Source organism: Esox lucius, chromosome 16 (assembly GCF_011004845.1).
Source record: "Esox lucius isolate fEsoLuc1 chromosome 16, fEsoLuc1.pri, whole genome shotgun sequence".
In the NCBI taxonomy this organism is placed as follows: domain Eukaryota; kingdom Metazoa; phylum Chordata; class Actinopteri; order Esociformes; family Esocidae; genus Esox; species Esox lucius.
In genome coordinates, this window is record NC_047584.1 from 22264610 (window position 1) to 22291769 (window position 27160).

General features: G+C 39.7%; 1 protein-coding gene across 1 annotated transcript in view; it reads right to left on the minus strand.

Annotated features, from left to right (window-relative positions):
• Positions 1–23514, minus strand: part of ttn.2 (titin, tandem duplicate 2) — a 177628-nt gene extending 154114 nt beyond the window's left edge. Inside the window, exons 1-40 of the mRNA XM_034286796.1 lie at positions 23305–23514; positions 21309–21412; positions 20739–20942; positions 18452–18739; positions 18067–18164; positions 17764–17984; positions 17389–17662; positions 16799–17002; positions 15576–15830; positions 15261–15446; positions 14485–14754; positions 14091–14141; positions 13711–13969; positions 13512–13587; positions 13150–13371; positions 12918–13060; positions 12528–12700; positions 12103–12330; positions 11769–12007; positions 11434–11666; positions 11161–11325; positions 10857–11025; positions 9029–10719; positions 8606–8887; positions 8237–8503; positions 7871–8143; positions 7521–7784; positions 7166–7426; positions 6721–6981; positions 6324–6587; positions 5982–6242; positions 5631–5891; positions 5289–5549; positions 5060–5201; positions 4775–4943; positions 4455–4686; positions 3908–4192; positions 3514–3639; positions 2874–3062; positions 621–671 (exon numbers count right to left, since the gene is read on the minus strand). Coding sequence (XP_034142687.1) covers positions 621–671; positions 2874–3062; positions 3514–3639; positions 3908–4192; positions 4455–4686; positions 4775–4943; positions 5060–5201; positions 5289–5549; positions 5631–5891; positions 5982–6242; positions 6324–6587; positions 6721–6981; positions 7166–7426; positions 7521–7784; positions 7871–8143; positions 8237–8503; positions 8606–8887; positions 9029–10719; positions 10857–11025; positions 11161–11325; positions 11434–11666; positions 11769–12007; positions 12103–12330; positions 12528–12700; positions 12918–13060; positions 13150–13371; positions 13512–13587; positions 13711–13969; positions 14091–14141; positions 14485–14754; positions 15261–15446; positions 15576–15830; positions 16799–17002; positions 17389–17662; positions 17764–17984; positions 18067–18164; positions 18452–18739; positions 20739–20942; positions 21309–21399 — 9589 coding nt within the window. The 5' untranslated portion in view covers positions 21400–21412; positions 23305–23514. The remainder of the gene's footprint in view (positions 1–620; positions 672–2873; positions 3063–3513; positions 3640–3907; positions 4193–4454; positions 4687–4774; positions 4944–5059; positions 5202–5288; positions 5550–5630; positions 5892–5981; positions 6243–6323; positions 6588–6720; positions 6982–7165; positions 7427–7520; positions 7785–7870; positions 8144–8236; positions 8504–8605; positions 8888–9028; positions 10720–10856; positions 11026–11160; positions 11326–11433; positions 11667–11768; positions 12008–12102; positions 12331–12527; positions 12701–12917; positions 13061–13149; positions 13372–13511; positions 13588–13710; positions 13970–14090; positions 14142–14484; positions 14755–15260; positions 15447–15575; positions 15831–16798; positions 17003–17388; positions 17663–17763; positions 17985–18066; positions 18165–18451; positions 18740–20738; positions 20943–21308; positions 21413–23304) is intronic.
• Between the last annotated feature and the right edge of the window lie 3646 nt (positions 23515–27160).

The window sequence follows — 27160 nt, forward strand, 5'->3', positions numbered from 1 at the left end:
AACAAGGCTCCAATACAAATAAGAAAAACTTGTAAAAGCAGCTCTAGAATTGTATGAGAAGGCGTTTATTCGAACTAATATAGTTTACAGGTATAATCATGTTATATAAAAAGCAAACAACAATTAATCACATACCACTATCTGCAAGCCAGTCTAAGAAATATTTGCAGTAAAGAGAGTTCCAGATGCAAGAAACTTTAAGGAGCAATTAAAAGATGTGGCTATTCCCATATCTTTTAAAGGATAATTTCCTGTGGTCTGGAAACTTTAAAAGATACACATCCTGCACCTTTTTGGGAATCCATTACAATCCAGTAAGAACAGTCATGCGTAAAGAATAATTTTGACATATGACAAACTAATTTTTGACAAAAATAAATCTAAAAGCAAGCAGTTTTATTCATCATTGCTTGCTGTAAATCAACCAATAACATAATAAAAGGTCATAACATTATGGTGAGATTGAAGAATACATCAAATTAACATTTTCCAATGAAAACATTTTGTCAGCTTGCATGCAGTATAAACATTCGGAAATCACTTATCAATATGCTCAGCAACATTCAACAAAGGAATTGTCTAAGTACATTTCCGTAATTAAGAGAATACATTTGTCTTACCTTTGACTTCTTGCTCAATGGCTGTTTCAATCTTTTCCCTCACCTCGGCTACTGTTAAGGAAATAAAAATGTGTTGGATTAAAATCAATGAAGATGGTGATATTGACAGTTTCATCTACTCTGTATGTGATTGTCTAGTTCTAAAGAAAATAAAGGGCCAATATATTCAAAATTGTGATTTCCCTCTTTCTTGATGATTTTTACAGACTATGGTGTAGAAATAACCCTTTGAACCAAATCGGCACAGTGTATGATCCCCACATGATCACGCTGAGCATTTCAAAGGTCAAAGGATCAGGTAAAGAAATTATTTAAAGAAAAGCTTTGTGTTCTCAGGTAGTCTAGAATTCTAAGGTAAATCTGTCCCACAAATATTTCAGCACCCTCTCTGTACTTCCCAGTTTCTCTATCCATAAAAGCACAGTTGTCCGAAATATATATTAAAAAAAGAACGGAAATAAACATGAGCACCACAATTCTATACTTCATCTATAGTCTAACATTGTCTTCCAGGCCACAGCTTTGACACACTAAAGTACCTACTGTATGATGATTTACTCTACTTAAAACAATATGTAAGCATATAAGGACTACATCCTTCTCAGAAGAATAATTGAACTTAAAATATACAGCTATAAAAAAATGCATATAGGCAAATAGACTATGTATTTCTGATTTCATAATAAATATGATCATATACATAAATGTTTGTACAAAGAATTAACACAAAAAATGTACAGTACGTAGTTTGGATTGGTGTGAAGCACAAAAATAAATGTAATTCACATTTTGCAATGTAAATAATGATGCTCACAACTGTTTACTGTAAACATTTTTGTGTTGAAGAAATCTTGACATAGTAGCAATTTCATGGTCAGCCTTTAGTGTCCCTATGGGTCAGGTCAATGGTAAAAAAGCCATGATCTTCCTACTGATCATCACAACAATTATAAACAACTATCGGAAACTGCAATACGATGTTAATATTCTCACTTCCAGAGTGGTGGTTTAATCGCAAAGTTACCATTTACTGTACACTCCAAGAAAGTTACACTAGCTTTCCCTGAAGTCTACTTGTTACAATGATTATATTACATTATATATTCTGTCACTTTTACAAAAAATGACAGGAAACATCCTGTGCTTTGCTGAAATGCTACTATGTCAGGTGTTGCTCAGCATGTTTGATTCGTCACCAAATCTAAAACATTTCAATATGTTTATTGCATGCTTATTACATTTCAACATGTTTTGACATTGACAGTATAAGGGAGCAAACAAACATGGCTAAGTTAGACAGCTGACTATAATGAGAAGCGGAGAACGTTTTCTACTCAAGCCTCATACCATATTTATATCATTATCTAGGTTTTTGTAAAAGTAAATCATTGACTGTCACATATTCGTATCATTCTATTTTAAATTGTGAGTAAAAACTGTGAGATTAGTAAACACTAATATAGGCCACAAAGGTTGCTTTCAAGAAATTGTAGAGTCTTTTGGTTATTATGAGGTGTCGATTGGAGAAAGGACATTTGTGAAAATTAATAGATGGTTAATTATACGGTGTGGTCAAATCAGGCTAATTTAGGGTAAATAACAAGTTACCTTTTTCTTTGGTTACGGCAAGGATAGCTGTGCACACCGCCTCTCCAGCACTATTGGTTGCTTTGCAAGTATATTGTCCAGCATGCTCAGAGAAAGCATCAACTATTATTAGCGTGGCAGTGTTTGTCATCTCATCGAAATGAAAGACAATATCTTTGGTCGGCTTAATTGGCTGCTGGTTATGATACCAGCTTATCTCTGGTTTTGGCATGCTCGACACACAAGCATGAAACCTGGCCACTTCACCATGCTGAACTACACAGCTGACTATTGGGTGAATAAAAGTGGGCTTTTGTGCAAGTTGCTTCTTCTTTACACTTGACAAGGTTGTTGAAAGACTGGATGAGATATGCTTTTGAGAATCGGATGTAATATCCATAGTTTGTATTTGCCCTGAAAAGAAGCATGTCCAAGTAATTAAGTATTAGCATTTTTATAGAATGGGCAAATGTATACATATCCATATGGATACATTTCTAGTCATGTAGGCTATTTAGAGAAAAAAGTACATATTTGTTTAAAATGACACAAAATAGTCATAATATATATTGAACGTGTGACAACATGAGCCTAACATATGCATTGTAAGCTTAACATGGAAACAACATTCAAATAATTCAATAGCGGTTTCAGACAGAAACTCACCCATCAGTTTCAAATGTGCAGAACATGTGACCATTCCTCCCTGGTTTCTGGCAACACAGGTATATTCCCCTTCATCCTCGGGGTACACCCTGGTGATCTCTAGCTGAAAAGTGTCATCAAATGTAGACATCCTGAAGAAGTCTGACTGCTTAATTTCCTTCTCACCACGGTACCAGGACATCTGAAGAGCTATTAATGAAAAAATGTATTGGTTAAAAAAGGTTAGTTTTCTTTATTCATCAATAATGATAATAATAATAATAATAATAATAATGTTCTTCACATATGAATACAAACAGAAAATTAAGTAAAATTATGTTACAATTGTCTGACAAATTAGCCATGTCTGATCAAGGTCTCTGTTTAAAACATCACATTAATAAAATACCCATTACAATTCTTAAATCAATTACAGAAAGTTACTTCAGTGAATGTGTAGTTTAGCGTTTAGCCTAGCGGTTAGAGCATCTGACCAGTATTTCACCAGTAACCAAATGGTCGCTAGATCAAACCCCGGATCCAACATGATGAAACTTTAATAGTTCCCTGGGTTGTTGCTCACATGTTCTCACCCAACTGTAAAAAATTAATAAAATCAAACATTGAAAAAAAAAAGAGAAAAAGGTAAAATGCAAAGCACCTTCTCCAGTAACTTTACACTGGAATCTGGCCGACTGTCCTTCAGTGGTTGAGATGTTGCTGATTGGTGAAATGATGGTTGGTGGGGAGAGGGGAGTTCCAGTGTCAGGAGAAACTACTTCTAAAACTGAAAGAGAAAATAAAACGTCCAGGGTTAATTTTTAATTTGTGAGGAAATATGTTGTGACGTACTAATATAATCTAAACCCTCTTCAAATGATACATTAAAAAATAATATTTGGAATGCACGGCACTAGTCAAAATGGCATACTGTAAAAAAAATGTTTGTCTTCTGTTATATCAGAATTGTTCTAATGTTTCTGTGTAATGATGACAAAAATAAATAGCTAACCATAGTGTAAGGAATTACATTAACAGGATGTCAATGTGTTTACCTTCAACATCCAGGGAAGCTGAACTGGTGGCAACACCAGCTTCATTCTTGGCCTCACACTTGTAGACTGCTGCGTCCTCTGGAAACACTTCAATGAGAAGCAGAGTGTACTCGTTTCCTTCACTAAGGAACTTGCACTTGAAACCAGGGGACAGAGCCAGAGAATCTTTGTACCACAAGACCTGAGGCTGGGGGATGCCAGTCACTTCCACAGAGAATCGAGCAGGTTTGCCAGACTCCACAGACAAAGGCTGCATCTGGCGGATGATCTGAGGTGGCTCAGGAACTAAATAAAAAATAAAAACAGAGTAAACCTTTAACAAGGAAAGATGAAACTGAGGAAGGCCCACTGTCATCATTACTCTTAATGCAGTCGTTAAAAATGGCATGATGCATGATACAATGTAACTTCTATGTGTACAGTACCAGTCAAATGTGTGGAACCACTTATCGATTCACTGGAACTGGTCAAGATTTTAATTTGAAGAAATTGTGGTGTAATTTCAACAAAATATACCTATAAACTAATACCATGACGTTTGGCTTACTGTTGACTTGAAGTGTCACAACACTCCTGTTTCTGCCAGCAATGAAGGTGTATTCTCCAGCATCACTTCTGTATGTCTCAGTGATGGTGAGACGATGAAGCTTTCTAATGCAAACGTAGCTAAACCTCTGCTCAACAGAAAACTGGATCTCCACGCCATTCTTCAGCCAGCGACCTTCAATGTCATCCTCGTTGACTTCGAACTCAAACGTTGTTCGTTGTTTTTCAACAACCTAAAAATTAATAATGATATGAATAATGTTTAAAATTATCAATAAGGGTTGGTTGGTCTGTAAAGAAATGTGTCAAATTTATATTCACCGTCATTTTCTTCTCAGCAGGTTCTGTAATACGGACATCTTTACCCTCTACGGTGAGTTTAGCTTTAGATACACTTGAACCCGCGACTACAGAATATTCTCCGGCATCAGACATGCGGACTGACTGGATCATCAGGCGGTGTATAGATTTCTCGGTGGATACAATGTATCTGTAAAGGAAATGGAGATAGATAGAGAATAGTTAAACATGTTAATAAATGGTGATGGTTTTCTTTGATACTTAACAGTATCTTCATCAGGTTGACTGCCTGGTAATGAGACTCACCTTTCTGATATTTCCAGCTCCTGTCCATCTTTCATCCACATCACCGGAACATTAGGCTCAGAGATCTCACATTCAAAAGTGGCCCTCTTTTTCTCTGTGATCTTGATATCTTTGATATGCTTGGTGAATTCAATAACACGAGCTAGAAATCAAATAGGGAAATAAGATCAATGTGGACTAAACAAGGAAACTACCAGAAAATGTAGGAGTAATTATAACAATAACTTACCATCAACAAAAAGCTTAGCAGACGATGCAGCTGAACCAGCCACAAACTGGTATTCTGCACCATCACCAAAATGAACATTCCGGATAGTAAGCGAGTGAGTGAGCTGTTTGGTACGTATCTGGCATCTGTCACTGGAGCGAATCTCAACACCATTTTTGAGCCATTTGTAGGTGATGCCCTCGTAGTTGACATTCACCTCAAACGTGATGGTGTCTTTCTCCTGTGCATTGAGGTCTTTCAGCATGTCAGTGATCAAAATGGCTATGGAAAAAAGAAAATGTTACAATAAATTCTGAAAGTAAGACTATGGATTGCTTCACTGATAATGCAAAGCAAACTCACTGTTGACGGTCAAAGTGGCAGAGACTCTGTCATTTCCACAGACAAAGGTGTATTCTGCAGAGTCTTCTCTGCTGGTGTTCATGATCTTGAGCTGGTGAAGTTTGCCTTGAACAACAATCCTGAACTTTTCACTCATTTCGATCTCCACGCCATTTTTCAGCCAGGTGGATGGGATATTGAAATGGGAAACTTCACATTCAAATGTGGCCACCTGAGTCTCCGGGACTTCAATGTTCTTCATGGGTTTTGTGACACGAAGAGCTGGAAAAATCATGTTGAATTAACATAAGTAAAAGTGGGCATCTGAGCAATCATGTGTCTAGTGCTCTAGTCTAAAAACTCATTACCAACCTTCAACATATAAAGATGCACTGCATTGTAGGTTTCCAACCAGAGCAGTATACTCTCCTTGGTTGTCAGTCATCACATTCTGGATGATCAGCTTGTGTGCTTTCCTTTCAGACATAATTTTGACATTTTCACTCGGTTTAATCTCCTTGTTATTGAACATCCATTTGATAGGGATATCGTCATGAGACAAACTCAGCTCAAAAGAAGCAGTGGCATCCAACAGTGAAGTCACATCTTTTGGCTTCTTTACAATCTTTATTGCTGAAAAGAGATACATGAATTAGAAACACCAAAGGCTAAGTACAGCATACAGTACATCGATTTGTTAAAATATTCACTTACTCTCCACATTCAGTCTGGCATTGGCAGATAGCTTTCCAAGTTTGAAGCCATAAACTGATTCATCACGTGTGTCACAGTTCTTAATCTTCAAGTTGTGGACCATGCCATCAACTGTAATTTCATATTTCTCACTGGGTTGTATTTCTACACCATTTTTAATCCATTGTGATCCCTTCACATTCTTGTGGCTAAGCTCCAGACTGAACACAGCCTCCTGTGTCTCAGTCACAGTTTGGTTCTTAAGGGTCTTCTTGACTTTCACAGCTATAAAAAAAAATACATATATTATATATATATATATATATTACACAATAGCAGTAATATAGCAAGCATTAAACAGTCACACATCAACCAGTAAAAACCTAAAACAAATGCCAGCTCAGAATGTAACACCTACCCTCAACTTTCAGGTTGGCTGTGGTCTTCGAGTTTGCAACTTGGTAGGTGTATTCACCAATGTCCTGGGGTCTAGTAATGACAATAACAAGACGTCGGACAGCTCCATCTTCCACATGTTTGACATTATCACTGAACTCCACATGTTTTCCATCCTTCAGCCACTTGCCCTCAGCAGTTGGGTTAGCCACTTCACACTCCAGTTCAGCCGTCTGAGATTCAGCAACGGTCAAGTCCTGGAGTGGTCTGTTTATGGCACCACCTGGCAAGATGGAAAAATTACTGAGTGATACATAGCTACTTAAACAGCCAAAAAAGTGAAATGGAACTGAAATGTGGACTTATAAGCTGGAAAATATCAGTTATAACTCAGCAGACCACATTTAGACAGATAAAATACATCAATACATTTTCAAAAAAGGTGGTAAGTCTGACGTTATACATACCTGACACAGTAATCTTAGCACTGGATGTCTGTTCACCAGCAGCAAATGTGTACTGCCCCTCTTCATCCTTCATGGTATTAATGACTGTCAGGCTGTGATTTTTGCCCCTGGCCTCGATCCTATACTTCGGTCCAGCTTTGAGTTGTTGGTTCTTAAAGGTCCAAACAGCAGCAATGCCAGGATGGGAAACCTCAACTTTAAATGTTATATTCTGGGTCTCAGTGCAAACTTGATCCTCCATATGCTTAACAATATGAATTTCTGTAAAAACCAGAAAATATGTTAAATAGGCTCTACATAAACCAGGTCTAAATAAAGCTGGAAAAGTCAAAACATTTAATAAAAAAGAACATACTTTCAATGGTCAGTTTACAGCTACAGTCAACTTTTCCAACACATAGCTTGTAGGTTCCCTCATCTGAGGCAAAGGCTCTGTGGAACACCAGCCGCTGTTTGGATCCCTTTGCAATCATCTGGATTCTTTCACTGGACATCAAAATCTTGTCATTGTGGAACCACTTCACGGAGGTAACATCAGCAGCAGAGATTTTAGCCTCCATGACAACCTTTGTACCCTCTACTGCAGTTACATCAGTGAGTGGGATCAAAATATCAATTGCTGTAAAAAAAAGAGAAATATTTTAAATAACTGATGACCTCTATATAGCATTATATTAATCTGACACAAACACACAAATTGCTTACTTTGAACGTTCAACTTCCCAGAGGTGGAGATATCTTGAGCTGGTACAACAAAAGAGTATGTTCCAGCGTCTTCACGGCTCACATTTTCAACAAGGAGCTTGTGGACCAGTTTGTCGATAACAATGTGTATTCGATCTGTAGCAGAGATGGCTTGGCCGTTCTTCATCCATGTTCCCTCAACGTTTTCCTGAGAGAATCGCACTTCTAACTGAGCAATGTCACCCTCACAGATCGTCAGATCAGTGAGGCCTTGCATTAGTGTCACAGGGCGCACTGGAAAAAAACAGTTTGTTACAAATAAAATACCAAGTGTAAGAGAAATTGTTTTGCATGATAGCTAATCATATTAACAATGAAGGTACCCACGTTTCATCTTAAGGGAAGCACTGGTCTGCAGGTCAGCAATTTTGAATGTATATTTTCCCTGATCTTCCTTCTTGACATCTTTGACAGACAAGGTATGGCGTCCACGACGGGAGGAAGTGACATATTTGCTGCTGGTAGTAATTTCCTTGTTATTGAAGTACCATGTACCTTCAGCATCCTCTCGAGACAATTCAACCTCAAACTCCCCAGAGTAGGTCTCAGGCACCTCAATGTTCTCCAGCATCTTCACAATTGACAGTGGAGCTCCTGCAAAAAGATTAAAAACAGCAAAAATGTTTTACAGTCTGTTATAGTAAAAGTATACCAACAATGTTTAAACTTTAAAATATAGTAAGAAAATCTTCCAACCTTCAACATTCAGTCTGGCAGTCGACCTGATGTGGTCATTTTCAACAACAGCACAGGTGTACTCTGCATCGTCCTTCATGTCGATGACCAGAACAGACAGGAAATGAACTTTTCTGTCTGAGTGCATCCTGTATTTGTCTCCAGGGAAAATCTCTGCACCGTTCTTCAGCCATTTGACTTTGACAAAAGGCTCATTTGTTTCGCACTCAAACGTTGCCATGGTGTCCTTCTCCTTAGTTTCCACGTCCTCTAGTTGTTGAGTAAAGCTAATAACTTGGGTGGCTAAAATGGAATTAAGGAAATACACATAACACCCATACATTTTTAGCAAAAAACTATTATGTATAGTTCAATATGCAAAATTGCAAGCAACACAAACTGTTTAGAACACAAGTTTCAAGTGCATTCATATAGATAATTTACCTTGCACCAGCAGGAATGCATGGCTTGAAGTCTCTCCCGCAATGTTCACAGCTTTGACCATAATGCTAGCAGAGTCTTCTGCTGTAACATCTCTGATCACCAATTCACATACATGGTCTTCAGGCCAGTACCAGTAAATACGATCTGTCTTTTCCAGCAGGATTCCATTCTTGAACCACTGGCACTCAGGTTCTGGTCTGCCAACAACTCTGACTCTGAAGCGAACTTCATCGGTCAGGGACACAGTCTGGCTTGCTATGCGTTCCAAGATCCTTGGAGCTTCCATGCTTGGAGAGAGCTGTACTCTTTCTGGTTTGATTATGGGGATGGTGAGTTTTCCCTCCTCCAACTCTTTCTTCTTCTCAGCCTCAGACAACTCTTTCATGTGATGAAGCAGTTCTTCCTTCCTCTTCCTAAGCATATCTTCATAGGACTCATCTTTTCTTTTGGACTTAAGCTCCACAGCAGTGATGGCCTCATAATAACCTTCTTCAGTCCTGCGCTTAAATTTGCTCTTCAACTCATCTGTCTCCTCTGTGGACTTCTCGTGGATTACTCGTTCAGTCTTCCTCAGCTTGACAACTTCCTTTGGCTGGGGCTCAGCGGGCCTTTCAACCTTTACAACTTCAAAGCCAACCCTCCCATGGTCAGTAGTGTCATATGCCTTTGCATCAGGGATGCGACGGAGAACAGATCTGAAGTCCTCCTTTTGTTTGATCTCCAGCTTCACCATATGCTCAGCAGTGCCCTCTGGGTTCTCTGCTACCACTTTGACATCACCTGCATCGTATGACTTTGTATCAATGATCTCTAGGTAGTAAATGCCATCATAGCGAAGTCTCATTCTCTTGCTCTTACGAATGAGCTGGCCATTTAGGTACCAATTGACTTTAGGCGTAGGATAACCAATCACCCTGCAACGGAACCTTGCAATTTCACCTTCCAGCACTCTTGTAGCCTCAGGAAGAAGGACAATTTCAGGTTTTGACTTCTCTGAATAATCATCTCCAGTGACTCCAGAAGGACCACCTTCATGAGCAATACGTTCCATCTCATCAATTCTGTGTATTTCCCTCCTGCCCTCAGGTAACTGGGTCTCCTCAACCAGACTCTTCTCATCTTTTACAATGAGTGTAGCTGAGGTCTGATCGGCACCAAACTTGTTAGTGGCCCTGCAGGTGATGACCCCACTGTCTCTGGCATAGGCAACTTCATAGTCAAGACTACAATAGCCAAATTCATTAACCATGCGCAATCGGTTAGCAGCTTCCAGGGGTTTTCCATCATGCAACCACTCAACCACCATATTTGGGTCCCCAATAGGGGTCAGCCTGCATTCAAAATGGACCGGACCAAAACGCTTCAACCTGACAGAAGTCAGCTTCTTCTTGAACTGTGGTTTTTGCTGTTTTTCTTTGTCATATAGGTCACCTTCCTCCCATTGCTCCTGACCATAACGGAGATGCAGGGGTTCCAACTCTGGAGCTGCTATGTCCTTGGCCTTGTAAATTCCCTTGGTGATAATGAGTCTTCTCTCTGGTTCGGGTGCAGCAGTTTCTACCTCGATGTTGACCCTGCAGCGAGTGGTATCTCTTCCAGCTTTGTTAATGGCTGTGGCTGTGTACCAGGCACTATCAGTGCTCACTGACTGAGGGATCTTGAATTTGGCTTCTCCTTTAGTGCCCTCAATCCTATAACAGACACCTCTCTTAGTAAATCAGCATTAAGCATAACTATGTACAGTAACATAATGATGGTAACAAATATGCATATGATAAGGTCAGGACAGGACAATGCACATTGTAATAGCAGAAGGGGCAACACTCACTTGATATTTGGGTGCTTCTGCGGGGTGATGATGTCACTGTTTTTCAGCCAAACAATGTCAGGCAGGGGGTTTCCAATGGCTTTGACAGCCAACTCAACCAGGGTGCCTTTCTTCACACTGACATTCTTCAGTTTCTCAATAAATTGAGGCCTTAGCAAATTTTCTTTGGCTGTAAATAAATGTAAGTATATGAAGACATAACTCCCAGTAATCCATGGTATATGAGGTTCCGATTCCAAATGATAACTTATTTTGAGCTTTACAATGAGAGAAGAGAATACTACATACAAGACAAAGATCTTACCATCAACTGTAAGTGTTATGGAAACAGAGTTTTTTCCAGCTCTGTTTTGAGCAACTACGGTCCACTCTCCAGAATCATGGGGCATGGCAGGAACCACAATCAGGGACTGAGTTCCATCTTCCTTCACCACTATCTTGTGTGTGTAATCATTCACAACTTGTTGTCCTGAAAAGAAAATAACAAAAACAGGAATAAATGCATTATTTTGATGGAAAGTGTAAGATGGATGTGTTTTATGCTTCAAAAGAAGAAACACAATTTCAATTCACTTACCATTGTGGAACCAGAAGGTGTCAGGCATGGGTCTTCCAACTACTTTCAGGTCAAATCTGGCGGTCTGCCCTTCAGCGCACCTGAATGATTGTGGCTTCAGAACAAACACAGGCTTGTATAGTCTCTCCAGCTGACTCTCATCAGTATCATCCAGCCTGCGGGCTGGAGAGCGCCCGGGAGAACGACTTGTTGAGCGTCCGGGAGAGCGGCTGAGAGATCTTGGAGACTGGGACCTGAAAACCAAAATCAATCACTATCCCTAGCAATATTTTATGGCTATTTTGTCAAATGTATCCCACCCACAGATATATGTTATGTGGTGAATAAAATCCTACCTAATTCTCTGCATTGCCTGTGGTTCAGGCGTGTAACTCTGAGCTCCTGCAGTGGGCACCACATATAGTTTTCCAGAGCTCACAGAGTTGCCCTTTATGTTGCTAGCCAAAGCTGTGTAAACGCCCTCATCCTCCGGCAGAACCACAGGGAGACGAAGGCTGGCTCGACCATCCTGAAGACACTCCATCTGGTAACGGCCACCATGATGGATACGCTTGCCGTCTTTGTACCATGCCACCTTTTGAAAGACAAGAAAAATATGATGAATATATAAGCTGCGGTGTAATATTTTATATTAAGTGGAATGATGATTTCATCTTAAATGTGTACTACCTTGGGAAGTGGAGTTCCTGCCATTTTGCAGTGGAAAGTAACGCCCATTCCGTCCATGATCCTGTAGTTTTTAACTGGAGTAGAAAAGGCTGACTGTACAGCCTCGTGATCTGCACAAGTCACCATCACTTCACGATCCTCAGTCACAATTTGTTGGTAAGTAATCTGAAGGATGCGAATCTCAATCTCATGGATGATCCTCTCCTCAAATGAAGAAATCTGGAGTTCCTGTTAAGGGTTTGATCAATAAAGTAGCTGAGAACAAATTAAATGCCATAATCTCACAATAGTGGTTTACTGCTAGCGTAGGTCTACTTGTGCTCACACCCCACTCCTTGTTGTACTCCAATGGCATGACAAGGAGTGGCGTGATTGGACAACTGACACCAGGTTAGCTTATTTGTTTTTTGTCTTCATCCAAATACCTGCGTTGAGACAAAGCTTTGCATCTGTGCTTGCTGTGCCATTCTCCTCTGCATATACATCTGTTCCTCATCATACTCGCTCATAACAACAGGAGCGATATCTGCCTGCACCACAGTAGTCACTTCGGTCTTATACATCATTTCATGTTTCTTCATGTATTCTTCATATTCCCCTGCAAACAAAATAGAAGATAAGTTAAAACATCATGGTCTGGTTTCCCAGACAAAGCCAATGATTGTCTCAAATGTCACACAATTGCCTATATAGTGCACTACTGTATGTAGGGAATAGGGTGCCAATGAGGATGCATACTACTAGATTTGAAACCAACGCCAAAGGAGCATGGTTTGTAGTCCATGAGATTAAAAGTAGTGATGGAAGAAACTGACCTTCCTCCAACAGAGTAGCTGAAGCAGATGCTTCTCCAAGCGTGTTCTTGGCAAAGATAGAGTACTCTCCAGCATCATCAGCAAACGTCATAGAAATCTCCAATCTACACACTCCACTCTCCTTGTTGTAGTGAACTTTATATCTGATAGATGGAATTATAATTTATTATAATACACACAATAACACAATTCCAATTCCATATAGTGGTGACCAGACATGCTTTACATGTACCTGTATCCAGTAGTAAGGGGAACTCCACTTTTCTTCCAGATAATGTGAGGCTTGGGGCTTCCTCCGATCTGACACTCAAAGACAACACCACCGCCCTCCACCAACTTCTGTACAGTTGGCTTCTTGACAAAGAAGGGAGGGACTGCATCTGCAGTATCCACTTGTGAACCTGTGGGGGCGGAACTCGCCTCCAACTTGGTCTCCTTTGATTCAACCGTAAACCTAGATGGATATTGAAAATATACACTAAATAAGGCAAACTGGATCCCACATTTTCATCCGCATTTGCAAAACACAATGAGGGAAGAGTTCAATCTGATTATATACATGGTATAAAATACTGGTGTAAAACAGTCACTCACATTTTCTCTTGAGCAGTAAGGTCAAACGCAGTCTGTTGTTGTGTCATTTCTTCTCGGGTCTCAATCTCTTCAGTTACTAAAAGGACAAAATGTACAAATATTTTAAAACCATACATTCATCAAACCCTCCAGCAGTAATCAACTTCAGCGTCAACACGTGCAGCAAACTGAAATGTTCAAAACGAAACTGCTTGTTTACCCTGGACAAGTAGGTAGCAGGATGTGCTGATTGTTCCAGCCTCGCTAGTAGCAGTACAAGTGAAGCGACCGCTGTCTTCTGCGAAAGCCTCACGGATGACAAGACGGGCCCATCCACTTTCATAGGTGATCTGGAAGTCAATGGAGCTCTCAATTCTGTAGTCTTCTCTGAACCACATGATGCCAGGGGCAGGGTGACCTGTGATCTGGCATTCCAGAGTCACAGATTCCCCCTCAGTCACAGTCATGTTCTTCAAGGCCTGAAAATATAAAAAAAATACTAACCTGCTGACATTTTAACAAGTATGGAGGTTTAATGCATAGCTGAATGGACAATAGCGTGATATGACATGAAAGTAAAGTCACTGGTTAAATACTTACAGCTACAAGAGTAGGTGGCACAACTGCCTTTTCTGCTGCAATTTCAAAAGTCTGTGAAAAATGCACAGTAGGACAAACAAAATCACACACTCCAGTCAACTTTACAATCTGAATATGACTTTAGCAGGGTAGAAAGATGGATGACTGTTACAAATGTTAAGAATGAATCTTAGGGAAAGGAGTTGTGACAACAGCCTGGGAACAAACACATTCAGATTAAGTAAATATGAAGAGAAGAGGGAGGTGTGTTTTCTTCTTGAAACACACAGGTTCTGAAACAAACAAAATGAGGCCTGTCCTCAGGGTTATGGTGAAGATATGAACCAATACCACTCAGTGAGGTTAGACTTGACACACTGTTACTTTGGAGGGAGCAAAACTATGGACTACAAACCTTCGTTTCAAACACTTCGTACATTTGCTCCTTTCCCCCTGTCAACGCAGCACCTATCTGAGTCTGTAACGGAGTGTCAAAATGTGTCTGGTATCTGTCTGCAATATCTTTAAAGGGCGACGGGGTTGGTTCTGGTGTCACTCCCACAACCTTACGGTGGAGACTAGGAGATGGGGGCTTGACGGGCTTGATGATCTTGTGCGCAGCATGTGCAGTGGTAGAGGATAACTCTTTCTGCAGTGTGGCAATTGCAGAACCTGCTATCGAAACCTGACCAACCCAAGGAGAATAGCATCATCGTTACGAATCAGAACAATACATTATGATATTGTCTGCTTTGTTAAGGATGATCTCTTAAACGTGAAATGGAATGGATGATTTTGTATATGTTTGAAACGGGCATTCACTGGACATATTTTCTTAAATATTGGTGATTTCTAAGAGTTAATTTTGATGGCATGTCCTAAGATGAGAGGTAAAATGAAGTTATTGTGAATTAATATTTATGTAGTTTACAGTAAACAAGACAGTAGTGCAGATTGAGTAGGTTAGGATTGAAAGGCCTCATGAGATCCTATGTGGTTTAACAAAAACTATATGGAGATAAACATCAATTTCAGATGAACAGTTGGAAGACAAGCAGGAACTTCTAAATAATTAAAACATAGTTGATTATTAGTAGTATTAAAAGATAATGAGTGAAAATACTAATATCTTTTACTTGGCAGTATTTCCAAGCATACCACAACTGCTTGCCTGGTTGTACATATGCTTACCTCAGAGCTATGGTCTGGTTTAGGGACAGTAATTTTTGAAACTGTGAAATGTGGAATTGGGGATGGTGGAAGTGCACTATCCATGATTGTAACTGGGGATGGCACAGGGGCAGCATCCACATGTAATTGGTATGGTGCAAAAGCAGTATCCTTGTGGACGATAGAAGTTTCTTCACTTCTTTGTATCTAAAGTAACCAACAAAGTGTGATAAGAGTGAGAACAATGAACTCAATACAGAAATCTGAATAATAATAAGAACGTTCGCTGAGAAAAAATTGCCATCAGCATCTTTTCATATTAAAAGGACAGCAAACCTGGTCAACATGAATACTCTGCTCATCAAATGTTGTTTTAATTGCCATCGGTGGTATTATTGGCACCTTCGCAGGTGGTCTATGCACAGCCTCGGTTTTCATTGTGACGTACTGCCCAGTAGTTGCAAGCATTGTCTGCTGTTTGAAATCTGATTCAAAGGCTTCCTCTTCAGCATGCATTGGCTCCCGAACACGTGCTAGGTCGACAGCAGCAACCACAGTAGCCTTTGCCTCTGCTTTTTTCCCACCCTCAACCTTTGAGACAACAAGCAATCAGTGTTATCTGGCACATAGATATCCTACATATAAATCCATGGCAGAAGTCACTTCAAAAGCAAACAGATTCACATTCTGATCAAAGGCTGGACATAATCCATACAACTGCACACAAAACAAACGTTGATATTGTTATATGGAAATCGTGTTCGTCTGAGTTGATTGTGCAATGGTGAAAATGGATCATGCATGTGCCCAACTGAATTACCAAGCTTCAACTGAACATCCTTGTGCAATCAGAAACACGCTGAACAAATTGAGGACTTAATAAATGTAAGTGTGCTTCTCTGCAATTAAGGCTAAATCACAGCCTTAACTGCAGAGGAATGGCAAGTGATACTAAAAAGCAGTGTAGCATGATCTAATGTATATTATGATTATGGCCAAGGGGAAAGAGGGTACTAAATGTAAACATTAAGGTGGGGTGAGGTATATGTCCAGCATACCACAGCCAAGAAAAATTCATAGGCACAATGCAAAAGGCATTACCCGGATACAGCCATGGGTATATACTGGCCAGGTACCACAAACCCCAGAGGAGCCTGTTTCCTATACTCTACCACCAACCAGTCAGAAGATCTAATAGTAGACCACAACTTTGTAATTTAGATCTTTCGATTTTCTAATGCTAATCAGCATTCAGACTTGAACCACACAGTTTACAATAGCTGGATAAATAATGACAATATGAACAAAAACATGGACAATTATGACATAATGGCGGATCTCAACAACATCGCAGAGATGTGGAAAAATGAACCACAGGGAAAGTGACAAACTCACACATGATTGGTTGTGAGGTAAAACATGTGGGAAGGTGAAATGTCCCCTACTCACAATGGCAACCCGTCTGTTTATAAGGGGAACACGTTACGTGGTGACAGGGGAGAAATAATGGAAGGGAAGGGAGGGACGACAGGGTTGTACTTCGTTCAGTGATGAACTACCTGTTCCCTGGTAGCGGACATTAACGCCACAGTGGCAGAGGTGCTAGAAGATATCTGTGGCTCTGTACTGGGTGTGACCAGAGGCCCTGGCATTGGCACCGGCTCTGGTGTAAAACCAGCAGACTTGCGGCTGCGAGCGTGGTCCACTGCTGCCACCACAGTAGCTACTGCAACCACTTTATCATCCATCTCATGCTGCGCCTCCTGGCATAAATTAGTAGCGTTAAGATCCAGTGATTATAATGATTATAATTGTGATTATACAGTGATTATAATTGGCATTGACTGGCTGCAAGCGTCACTATCACAGTGAAAATAAAGGCAAACTAGAACAGCTGCAGTCATGGCAGGGAGAGCGGACTCATCATCTGATAAGCCATGTCAGATCCCAAAATACATCCAGGTAGTTCTTTGGACAACCTATGTAAACGGATGCAAGCCTGCTTCCTCAAAAAGACAGTGAATCGGCGAATCAAAGCAGTTCACAATCTCAAAATCCTAAAATAATGCTCATGTACGTACACGAAATTGCCACAAGATGGCCCTGCAACAGAGCTTAATAGAGGGGCATCAAACAGGGATGTCCTCACCTCTTTAACAGCGACACCAGATACAGCGGCACCAGTCTTTTGCATTCCATACGAGCCCTCCCATTGCTGCTGCATGTGAACCTGGGTGGCAGACATGGAAGTCTGGGCACTGGAAGACATGCTGCTGGAGTAGCGGCTGGAACCTTCCAAAAAGTCCCCCTGCTTCCATGGTGGGAGGACATCTGGGCCATGGGCTGCCTGTTTGTGTGTGGTCAGTGGGGATTTAACTGGTCTGATTGGGGACACTGACAGTCTAGAAGTAGGTGATACGGGCCTGCAGAAAACAGAGAAAATACAACAATGTTAAAAACGGTCATTGTTTATACACCTGGTATGAAACCTATATCAAGGTAGGAAAGGGAACAAGTGTTTTACCTGACAGGGGCCGGTGTGGGGGCTTTGACATGTCTCACAGGTGATGGGGACTGATGACGGCCCCCTGCCACCCTGGCTGCAAGAGATGGTGGTGTTGGGGACTTGGAGGTTGAGGTCGGCTTTGGGGGCACACGTGGAGGTGTCTTGTGTGCAAGGTGGCTCACTAAACCACCTTCAACATGCATTTGCATGGATGACGATTCAAAATGACTCTCCATACTCTGATAAAACAAAAGTAACATGAAAGTTAATATGACTGAAAGTTGAAAGTTAGCTTCAACAGACAGACAGAAGTATACTTGCCCTTGACTCCACTCTGGTCTGGCGACTCTGAGAGGAAGTCATCTGGGAGGAGGCTGACACAACGGTTTTTACCTTCTTGGTGGGCACAGCTTCTTCGCCTGGCCAGATACAAATACAAACGGTTACTTTCCATTATGAAAACGCGTTCTGAATCAGTTGGTTCATGGAATTCACGGGCCCCATATAACTGTTTCTATTTTAAATGCACTGACCAGGTGAAGGCCTAGCGCAATGCGAAATACAACATTGAAACAGCAATAGTCTTGTTTTATTTTGTTTTATGAAAGCATGACCGCAATTAACAATCAATGGGGGAGATTAAAAAAAACTTAAGTCAGAACATTTAATAAATCCTGAAATCGTAGGTCTATCAACATTATCTTACCTTGAACTAGCAGTTCGGCAGTGGAGGTAGCCCTTCCACTGCTGTTTGAAGCATTTACGGAGTAAGTTCCTGAATCCTCTGGGAAGGCTTCGGCAATCAACAAACTATAAAGGTCTCCTTCTTGAACAATCTGAAAGTCGGCAGAACTCTGAATCTCAGCCCCTTCTCTGTAGAACTTTACCACAGGTGTAGGGATTCCTGTCACACGGACATCCAGCCTCACTTGGCTTCCTTGTCTCACGGTTGAACTCTGAAGTCTCTGAATAAAGTTTGGCGGCGCGGTCTCAGCTGTAATTATAAAAGAAAGTGAAATGTAAGATTTATGGTTGGAAATATAATAATTGGTGGAGGTGAATCTCAAATTGAACATGTAAAATATCCGTGGCGGGGAGACCGAAGCAAATGTAACACGGTAAAATTATTTAGACAAGTCGCTTTTCAAATGAAAACGTAGATAAACTATACGTGTGTAGCCTACACTGCTCAGAATAATTAGGGGAACACTTAAATCACACATCATGTACTGATGAACGAAATATATTAAAGATCGAAATCTTTACTGTAGGCTACTTGTGTATATTAGCTGAGAACCAAATTACATAACGGCTGTCAGTGGAAAGCAAAATCACCAACCGGTGGAGGGCTGTATTCAAACTCACACCAAAAATCTAAGTAAACAACTGAAATCACAGGCTGTTCCAACTTGCTTGAATTTCATTGCAACTCATAATGTGACTCAGTAGTGTATATGGACCCCACGTGCCTGTATGCACTCCCTACAATGTCTGGGTATGGTCCTGATGAGATGGTGGATGGTGTACTGGGGGATCTCCTCCCAGACCTGGATCAGGACATCAGTGAGCTCCTGGACAGTGTGGCGCTCCTTGGCGGCTTCAGATGCACCGATAAATAACATCCCAGAGGTTCTCAATTGGATTCAGGTCTTGAGAACGCGAGAGCCAGTCAATGGCATCAATGCCTTCATCATCCATGAACTGCCTACACACTCTGGTTACATGAGGCCGGGCATTGTTCTGAACCAGGAGGAACCCAGGGCCCACTGCACCAGCGTAAGGTCTGATGATGGGTCTGAGGATTTCAACCCAGTACCTAACAGCAGTCAGGGTGCTGTGGGCTAGCATGTGGAAGTCTGTGCAATCCTCCAAGGATATGCCTCCCCAGACCATCACTGACCTACTGCGTAACTGGTCATGCTGGATGATGTTGCAGGCAGCATAACGTTCACCATGGCGTCTTCAGACTCTTTCACGTCTGTCCGCTGTGCTCAGTGTGAACCTGCACAGTGCTGGGCTGCGAACACAGGTCCCACTAGAGGACGTCGGACCCTCATGCCACCCTCATGGAGTCTGTTTCTGACAGTTTAGGCTCTGGCAGTGTTTCCGCTTTTCCTGTTCTCACAAAGAAGCTGATACCGATCCTGCTGCTGGGCTGATGCTGTTTTACGGCCCTGTTCAGCTCTCCTGGTGTAATGGCCTGTCTCCTGGTATCTCTACCTTGCTCTTGAGACTGTACTGGGAGACACAGCAAACCTTCTTGCGACAGCACATATGGCTGTGCCATCCTGGAGGAGCTAGACTACCTGTGCAACCTGAATGGGATGCAGGAACCAGCTCATGCTACCAGTATTGACAAGGACACTAGCAAAACGCAAAACTACAGAAGAATCAGTTGGGAAGGATAAGGAGTGAGCAATTGTCTGTGGCCACCCCCTGCAAAACAATTCCCTTTTTGGGGGTTGTCTTGCTGTTGCCTCTCCAATACACCTGTTTTCACTTTCATTTCACCAAAACAGGTGACACTGATTCAATATCGCTAATGCTTCTTATCTGGACAGATAGATATCCCTGAAGTTTAATTGACTTGGTGTTATACATTGATGATTAGGTGTTCCCTTCATTGTTTTGAGCAGTGTACTTATGTGGACCATAAAATACTGTATATAGGCCTGTAAGACCCTTTCTCTCCCATCCCCAGTTTTGTAATATCTGTTTGTATCCATGGCTCTGTCTCATGACAACTCCTAATGGATTAGGCCCACATTAGCTTGACTTCAGACAAACCAAAGCATAGACTTGCTAGAAATATCTAAACACCCACAAACAACACTAAAGTTTTATCAAAAGAATCTGATAGACAATTGAGTGGTGAAAAGTCCAACTTTGAATGTGTCCTTTAAATAGACACATTCAAAGTTGGACTCCTGAGTGGAATAACCATTACTTTACTAGCTAATGAAAATTACAAAACCACTCTCTGGTTCTCTAACCTGTAACAAGAAGTTCAGCGGTGCTAGTGGCTTGTCCAGCGCCATTGGTGGCTCTCACAGAAAATCTTCCACTGTGTGCGGCTGTCACAGCAGGGATCATCAGAACAGCGCGGCCATCGCTGAACGAGATCTGTGCGCCGGGCAGAGCGGCAGCGGAAAGAACCTGGCCATCACGGAACCAGCTCACCTCAGGAACTGGAGTACCTTTAGATCGAGTGAATATTTTAGTCAGAGCTGACTATGATGTGGATGAATATGAAAATGATTTTAAATTCAAAGCAAGCAAGTAAAATTCTGAGAAAAATTTATCCCTCAGGCGCATACAGAAGGCCTGCAATATCACAAAAAAACGGATTCCAAGATATAGATTTAACCTAGTCCAGAACTAATGAGCATTTTTAATGGAGATTTTAGGCTCAATCTGTATCTGGGAAACCAAGCCATTATATTTCTTTGCTGTGCCAAGGTTGTTTATTTGTATGCCATTCAGCACCAATGAATGAACACATGTACAGTGTGTTTGGACATTCAACTACATTTAATGTATAAGAACATAAGCAATCTCCTTACCACTAACTTGAGCCTCGAACGTTGCAGCACTACCCTCTAGTGCCACAACGCTCTGCAGCGGCTGTGTAAATGTTGGCGCCTGTGTAGACATTGTGGACGGCACCCTGAGAGACATCAAAAAAACAACATCACCAAACCACTCATCCACCATAAATTTACCGTTCTGATATTTTACAGTTCCTCTATGTTAAAGTCACACATTTACAGTGAAAGTTTTAAACACAGCCGTTCATACATTTTAACTCCACGTTTAACTCTCTTTTATCTCTATGTTTAGCCTCTTTACATAACCAAACTAATGAAAATTACTTTTATTTGGCCTCTTTTTCACAGACAGCCCAATTCTGACCTTTTTCTCACAATAATTGTCAAAATTGTTTCTGATTAGTCAAAAGAACAATTAGTGGAAAAATATCGCAACTGCCAATATGTAAACAGCATTTTTTCCCCCTTCACTTAAAATGCATACATCAAATTAACACTCATAGTGTATTTTTAGCCAGTAAGAGTCTAATGACTCATAACCAGCACCTGGCTTAAGGTGGCCTGTCACTTGAGCCATCAGTCTCCACCGGTCTGGGTGTTAGGGGAAACACCAGGGCCACAGCTCCCTGTGACAGCTCACTGACAAGATGGTAACAGCTGGAAGCTAGCTACATGCCACATAGGACATATGTGGTTTACACAAACTCACATCAACATACATTTACTTACAGTAAAATCACCCCATTTGTTGTATTTCAAGATAACACTTTACAGTGTAATACTTTGTTATAGTGCCACTATAAGTATCCGCATAAGTTCAGTGTATCAAGTACGGTCATTATTCCGTGTTACCCTGAACATAGACTGTAGTGAGGTTTATTTGCACCAATGGTAACTAATACAAATGAAACAGATGCTTTAGATCTTAACCAAAACAGAACATATCTCAACACAATCCATCAAGTCAGCTTTAAATAGCAGCTGGATAAGATATCACATGAATTATTTATACTTGGAATCCAGTATTAATAAACCAGTGAAGAAATTCATGAAGGGGATCCAAAAATCCAAAAATTACCAACAACCTAACTAACATACTATGGGCCTATAGAACAGCTAGCACTCAGTAAGGCCTGTACTCTTAATCCAACATAGGCCTTGAATCCAGAATTACACAGACAAACATTATTCAACGAAACAGTGTGAGCCACGAAGCACTATTGTACTGTAGCCAAGTAGAACTAAGCAGAATTTCACATGACCTTTATTCCTAAAATGCATACATTGAGTGTAGATTCGTTAGGCTTTAATGAAACACACCATAATTACTTATTATGAATGCAACGCACTATAAATAAAACTACCACAGAGAGAAAATATGTATATACAATCATCTGAAAATATATCACTGGAAATGTTAAGTACATCTTTCAAAACCTTAAGAAATCTCCAGTCATTTTATTAATCTCAATGGCAGCACATTTCAATAAAAAACAGCAACAGTATATGCTGTTCAGAAGCAATTTTCTGAAGCATGGCCTAAAAGCACATTGATAATATTGTATGAAAACTATCCAAAACTGTAAACTCTTGATGAGCCATGTAACACAAATGGCAGACTAAAAATACTCTGTAGCAGGCTTGATTGACAGCCACCATGTGGCACATAATTGGAGGTGCAACTGATAGCCCTGCTGCCGATTCCCTTAAAAAGACATTGCGACTCAGCTGGGACACCATTCTAATGCTATCAGGGGCTATTCTGGGAGCTTCTCAAATCATTGCACAATATAAAAATAACCTTGAAAAGGAAAACTGTTAGTTCTAAGTTTATATATTTAAAAAATGTATTAATGGTAAATGATTACCATAATATTTTAAGACACTTGTCACTAATTCTTAATCATTAATTGTCACCTCTCATTATTTCGGAATTATATCAAGATAGTAACACAATGTTAATTTACAAACACTGGAACCAGTGAAAGTTTAATGAACTAAAGATACTTACTTGTATCCACAAGGGTGCCTAGGTTTGATGGGGCAAAGCCCAGAAGTTTTATCTCTTCAGAAACAATCTCCTTATCCAGAAACGTTGTTGGAAAATCCAATGTGAAAACAGTTTAGCCTCAAAGAATTCCCCAAAAAACAAAACCACACAGTGTAGCTGTGTAGTTCTGTTTTTTCCCTATGCAATCCCTACACCCGAGGCAAGGCTGGGAAGGCTCCAACTGCTCAGAAGTGACAATATGGTTGTGTTACTTTTTATACTCCTGGGCAAATCAGCATCACCAGTGTATCTGCCATCCTCATTGGTCTGCCACTCAGAGTGGATGATGGGAGATAGGAAGCCATTTTATGCAAGCTCACACCTGTCACTTACATTGTCCAGGCAATGTTGTCACTGCTATGTTTCAACTGCCTTTCTTTAAAAACAAAATGTAGTCTTAAATAGCTGTACTTTTGAATAAGGTAAATGTTTTATATCCTCGAATGTTACAACTATGCCAATTTGTTTGCTAAACTTAAAAAATACCTACTGCCATTTGTTGACCGAATAAAAAGTGGGTCTGTGCTTGTCATTAAGGTCCTGGGCTACCTCCATCATCTATTGCAGCAAGACTAGAACAAATGATGCAGTCAGAATAACACAGGCATTGTTTACTTGTGGATGTGAAATACTTGTGGCAGGTATATTGTAAAAACACATCAAGACTAAAATTGACAGCACTACAAATCATTCTCCAATATCTCCTTCAGATATTAATTGGACAATATATAGGAACAGTATTCATAATAAATGCTTTAATACCAAACAAATGGACCACGCAATGAGAAAATACTTACACAAAACACATGCATGTTTAAAACTCAAGTCCTTACACAGAGGACAGAGAAGTTGATAAGTCACATTTCTAGATAACAAACTGTCCTTAGTCTAGGTGGTCATATTTGTAGATGGTTATAGATGCTACATAGGTTACAGAAAATAACACATTTTCAGAATTTTTCAAACATGGAGTATCAAAAAAATAAGTGTTTAACCATGACAGACACTTCTGCAGAACACCAGACTTTACCTGAATGTGTCACTTTGGCTTTGAAACTGAGATTGTCAGGAAAAAGGTTATTTCCATCATTTTATAGAAAATAATATTTGAATTAGCAGTAGGTATGCTTTATGCATTCAGCCAATGTAGCATACATTTCCCAGAAACAGATTTAACGTAGTCCTATAGATGGGTTGTTGAAAAAGAATCTGTTGGAAAACATGTTGGTTGCTCCTCATGTAATTGTATAAAACCTCCATGTATGTATTACAGCATCATCATATTAAAGGGATGTTCAACATATGAAATAAGATAAGCCCAAATCAAAAGTTGACCTAGAAATCTAGCCTGGCTAGTGCGGACCTTGTGTCTACACATAAACATCTGTTAATGTTTTCTAATTAATTTGGAACAGTTTAAGTACTTAATTTGCATCAACAAAAAGTGAAGATTGTTCTTTAACTAGTAACCCTAGACCAGGGGTATTCAATTCTAGGCCAGGAGCCTGCTGATTTTTTTCTACCTTATGCACCCACCTTAATATGTCTCTGATAACAGGGTTGTAACAAAGAATGCAGTGGAGCTGGCTTTTTAAGTCAAAAATTAATTTAGCCCTAGATAATGTCATCATTATCCAGAACTGAACGTCAACTTTATTATTATTTAACGAGAGTTATTCCTATTTCTAAACAAGTAAATATTGATTCTTTAATTACTGTAACCTAATTCATTCACGTTTCAAATATACCCTTTACCAATCCATATTCGCAGATATTTGGAAAGATGAATCTTTAACCTTAATCTCAATCCGGTGCAAAACATTAATTCTCACTTCTGAGAATTCTGATGTTGTCCTAATAAACATAAAAATAAAAAGCATGCGCAATAAAGAATCTTCATGGACAGTTGGGGACACTGGAACCTTGTTCCAGACATGATATTTAAAAGTATTATTAGATTACCCTACTTCCTCTATAAGATACAACAACACTATCTTTTAACTACATCACAAGTGGAGCTGTCGTCCCTGAGATGACACCCTCCAGGAAAAGATGTTCTCCCACCAGAATATCTAAATCTTCTGGCTTCGACAGAAACCAAGGGGCAGATCCAAAAATGCCAGGAGACCAAAAGACTGTATTTACTTCATGCATTGTATTGAATTATTGAATTATGTTTGGCCGAATATATTCGTCATAATACAAGGCCTTGAGCTAGATCTTTGAAAAGTTTATGTATAGTGTGAATGTCAGTCAGCCGACTCGTTTGCCAAAATAAAAGTTGCATGTGAATATATGAGAATATTTTCACATGTAATTACCGTAACTCCCATTGCTGAGGAACATGATCAACTCCCTTGTAACAAACAGCAGAAATGAGGAGTGATTGTAAAATGTTAGTGATACTATGAAGACCAGGCATCCTGACTTGTCTACTTGTTAATTTGAGAATGGGGAACCACTGCTTGAAATAAGGGGTTGTGTAAAGACATACAGTGGAGCAGACAGTCTTAAAGGCACAGTCTAAGATTTCCAGTTATTCTTAATTGGAATGGCCCCTGGTATGTGAAAATTGATGAATAGGCCAGAATAACCATGAGATATATTTTACTGTCGTAAAAGCCTGAAAGATTAAAGATGTCATTATTATTAATGTTTGTGGTCTCAAATAAATAACAAACATATGATGTAAAGCTTATATCCTTACATTCAATATAAAAAAAGAAAGTGCTATATGCCATGCAACTCATTTCTACATTTCTGTTAGTTATTTGTGTTAGTTTAGTGTAGTTTTGTGTGGTTGTCATTTTTGGGTGGGAAGGTGAAGTGAAATTATGTTAGGTCAACATAATTTCAAATATACTATAGTAAAAACTGTTAGTTATTTTCGAAAATATATTTCAATCTGAAATTTCCTTAAAACTGTAAACCCAAATTATTATTTTAACAATGTGAACAAACAAAACATACTACTTTTAGGTAACAGCAGCAATACTTTATTTGAAAACTATATTTAAGTGCTTGGCATATACATCTTACCATTGAATGTTGTTGTGTTTTTTTCTCTACCTACTATGTTATATATGTATATAATTATTTTTAAATATTCTATTATCAACAAATATTAAATGAGGATGTATTGATTGCATATGTCTTCAAACTCCATAGTTATTATTTGGTGGAAGCCACTTGACAGTACAGCTGTGAATCATTTGGAACAATATACTAACAATTTGGCACAACTCAACTTGTTGGAATTGCTCAAGCTCCATTAATTTGGTTGGAAATCATTAATAGAAAACAGTATTCATACCTTCTGTCAAAATATTTTAATTTCATTAAATGGCGACTGGATAATTCAGTAAAACTCAACACCACTTGGAAATTGGATCTTCTCAATTAAAATGATTGCAATGTTTTCAATTGTCTCTGTAAAACTCCTCTTAGAAATTGGATGTTTTGGATTAAAATGTTTCACTGTAAATGTTCATTGTATCCTAGGTTTAGATTTTCAAAAGGAAGGTCTTACTTTTCATGAGCTTTGCTACATCTACATTTATTTTTATCATAACAAATTCCTCAGTTTTTTGTGGTGACAAGCATACCCTTAAAATGATGTTTCTATCTCATTCACTCCACATTACAAGCCTGTATCACAAAATGAACAGAAGGAATGCTTTGTTATTCTTTACTCTAAATAATAATAATAATAAATGTAAGACAACAAGGCCAACACTTTAAACTTCAGGTTTGGATTCAATACAATACAAAAAAGTGTCAAATATTCTATATTTTCAAGTATTGTGGTGACAGCATC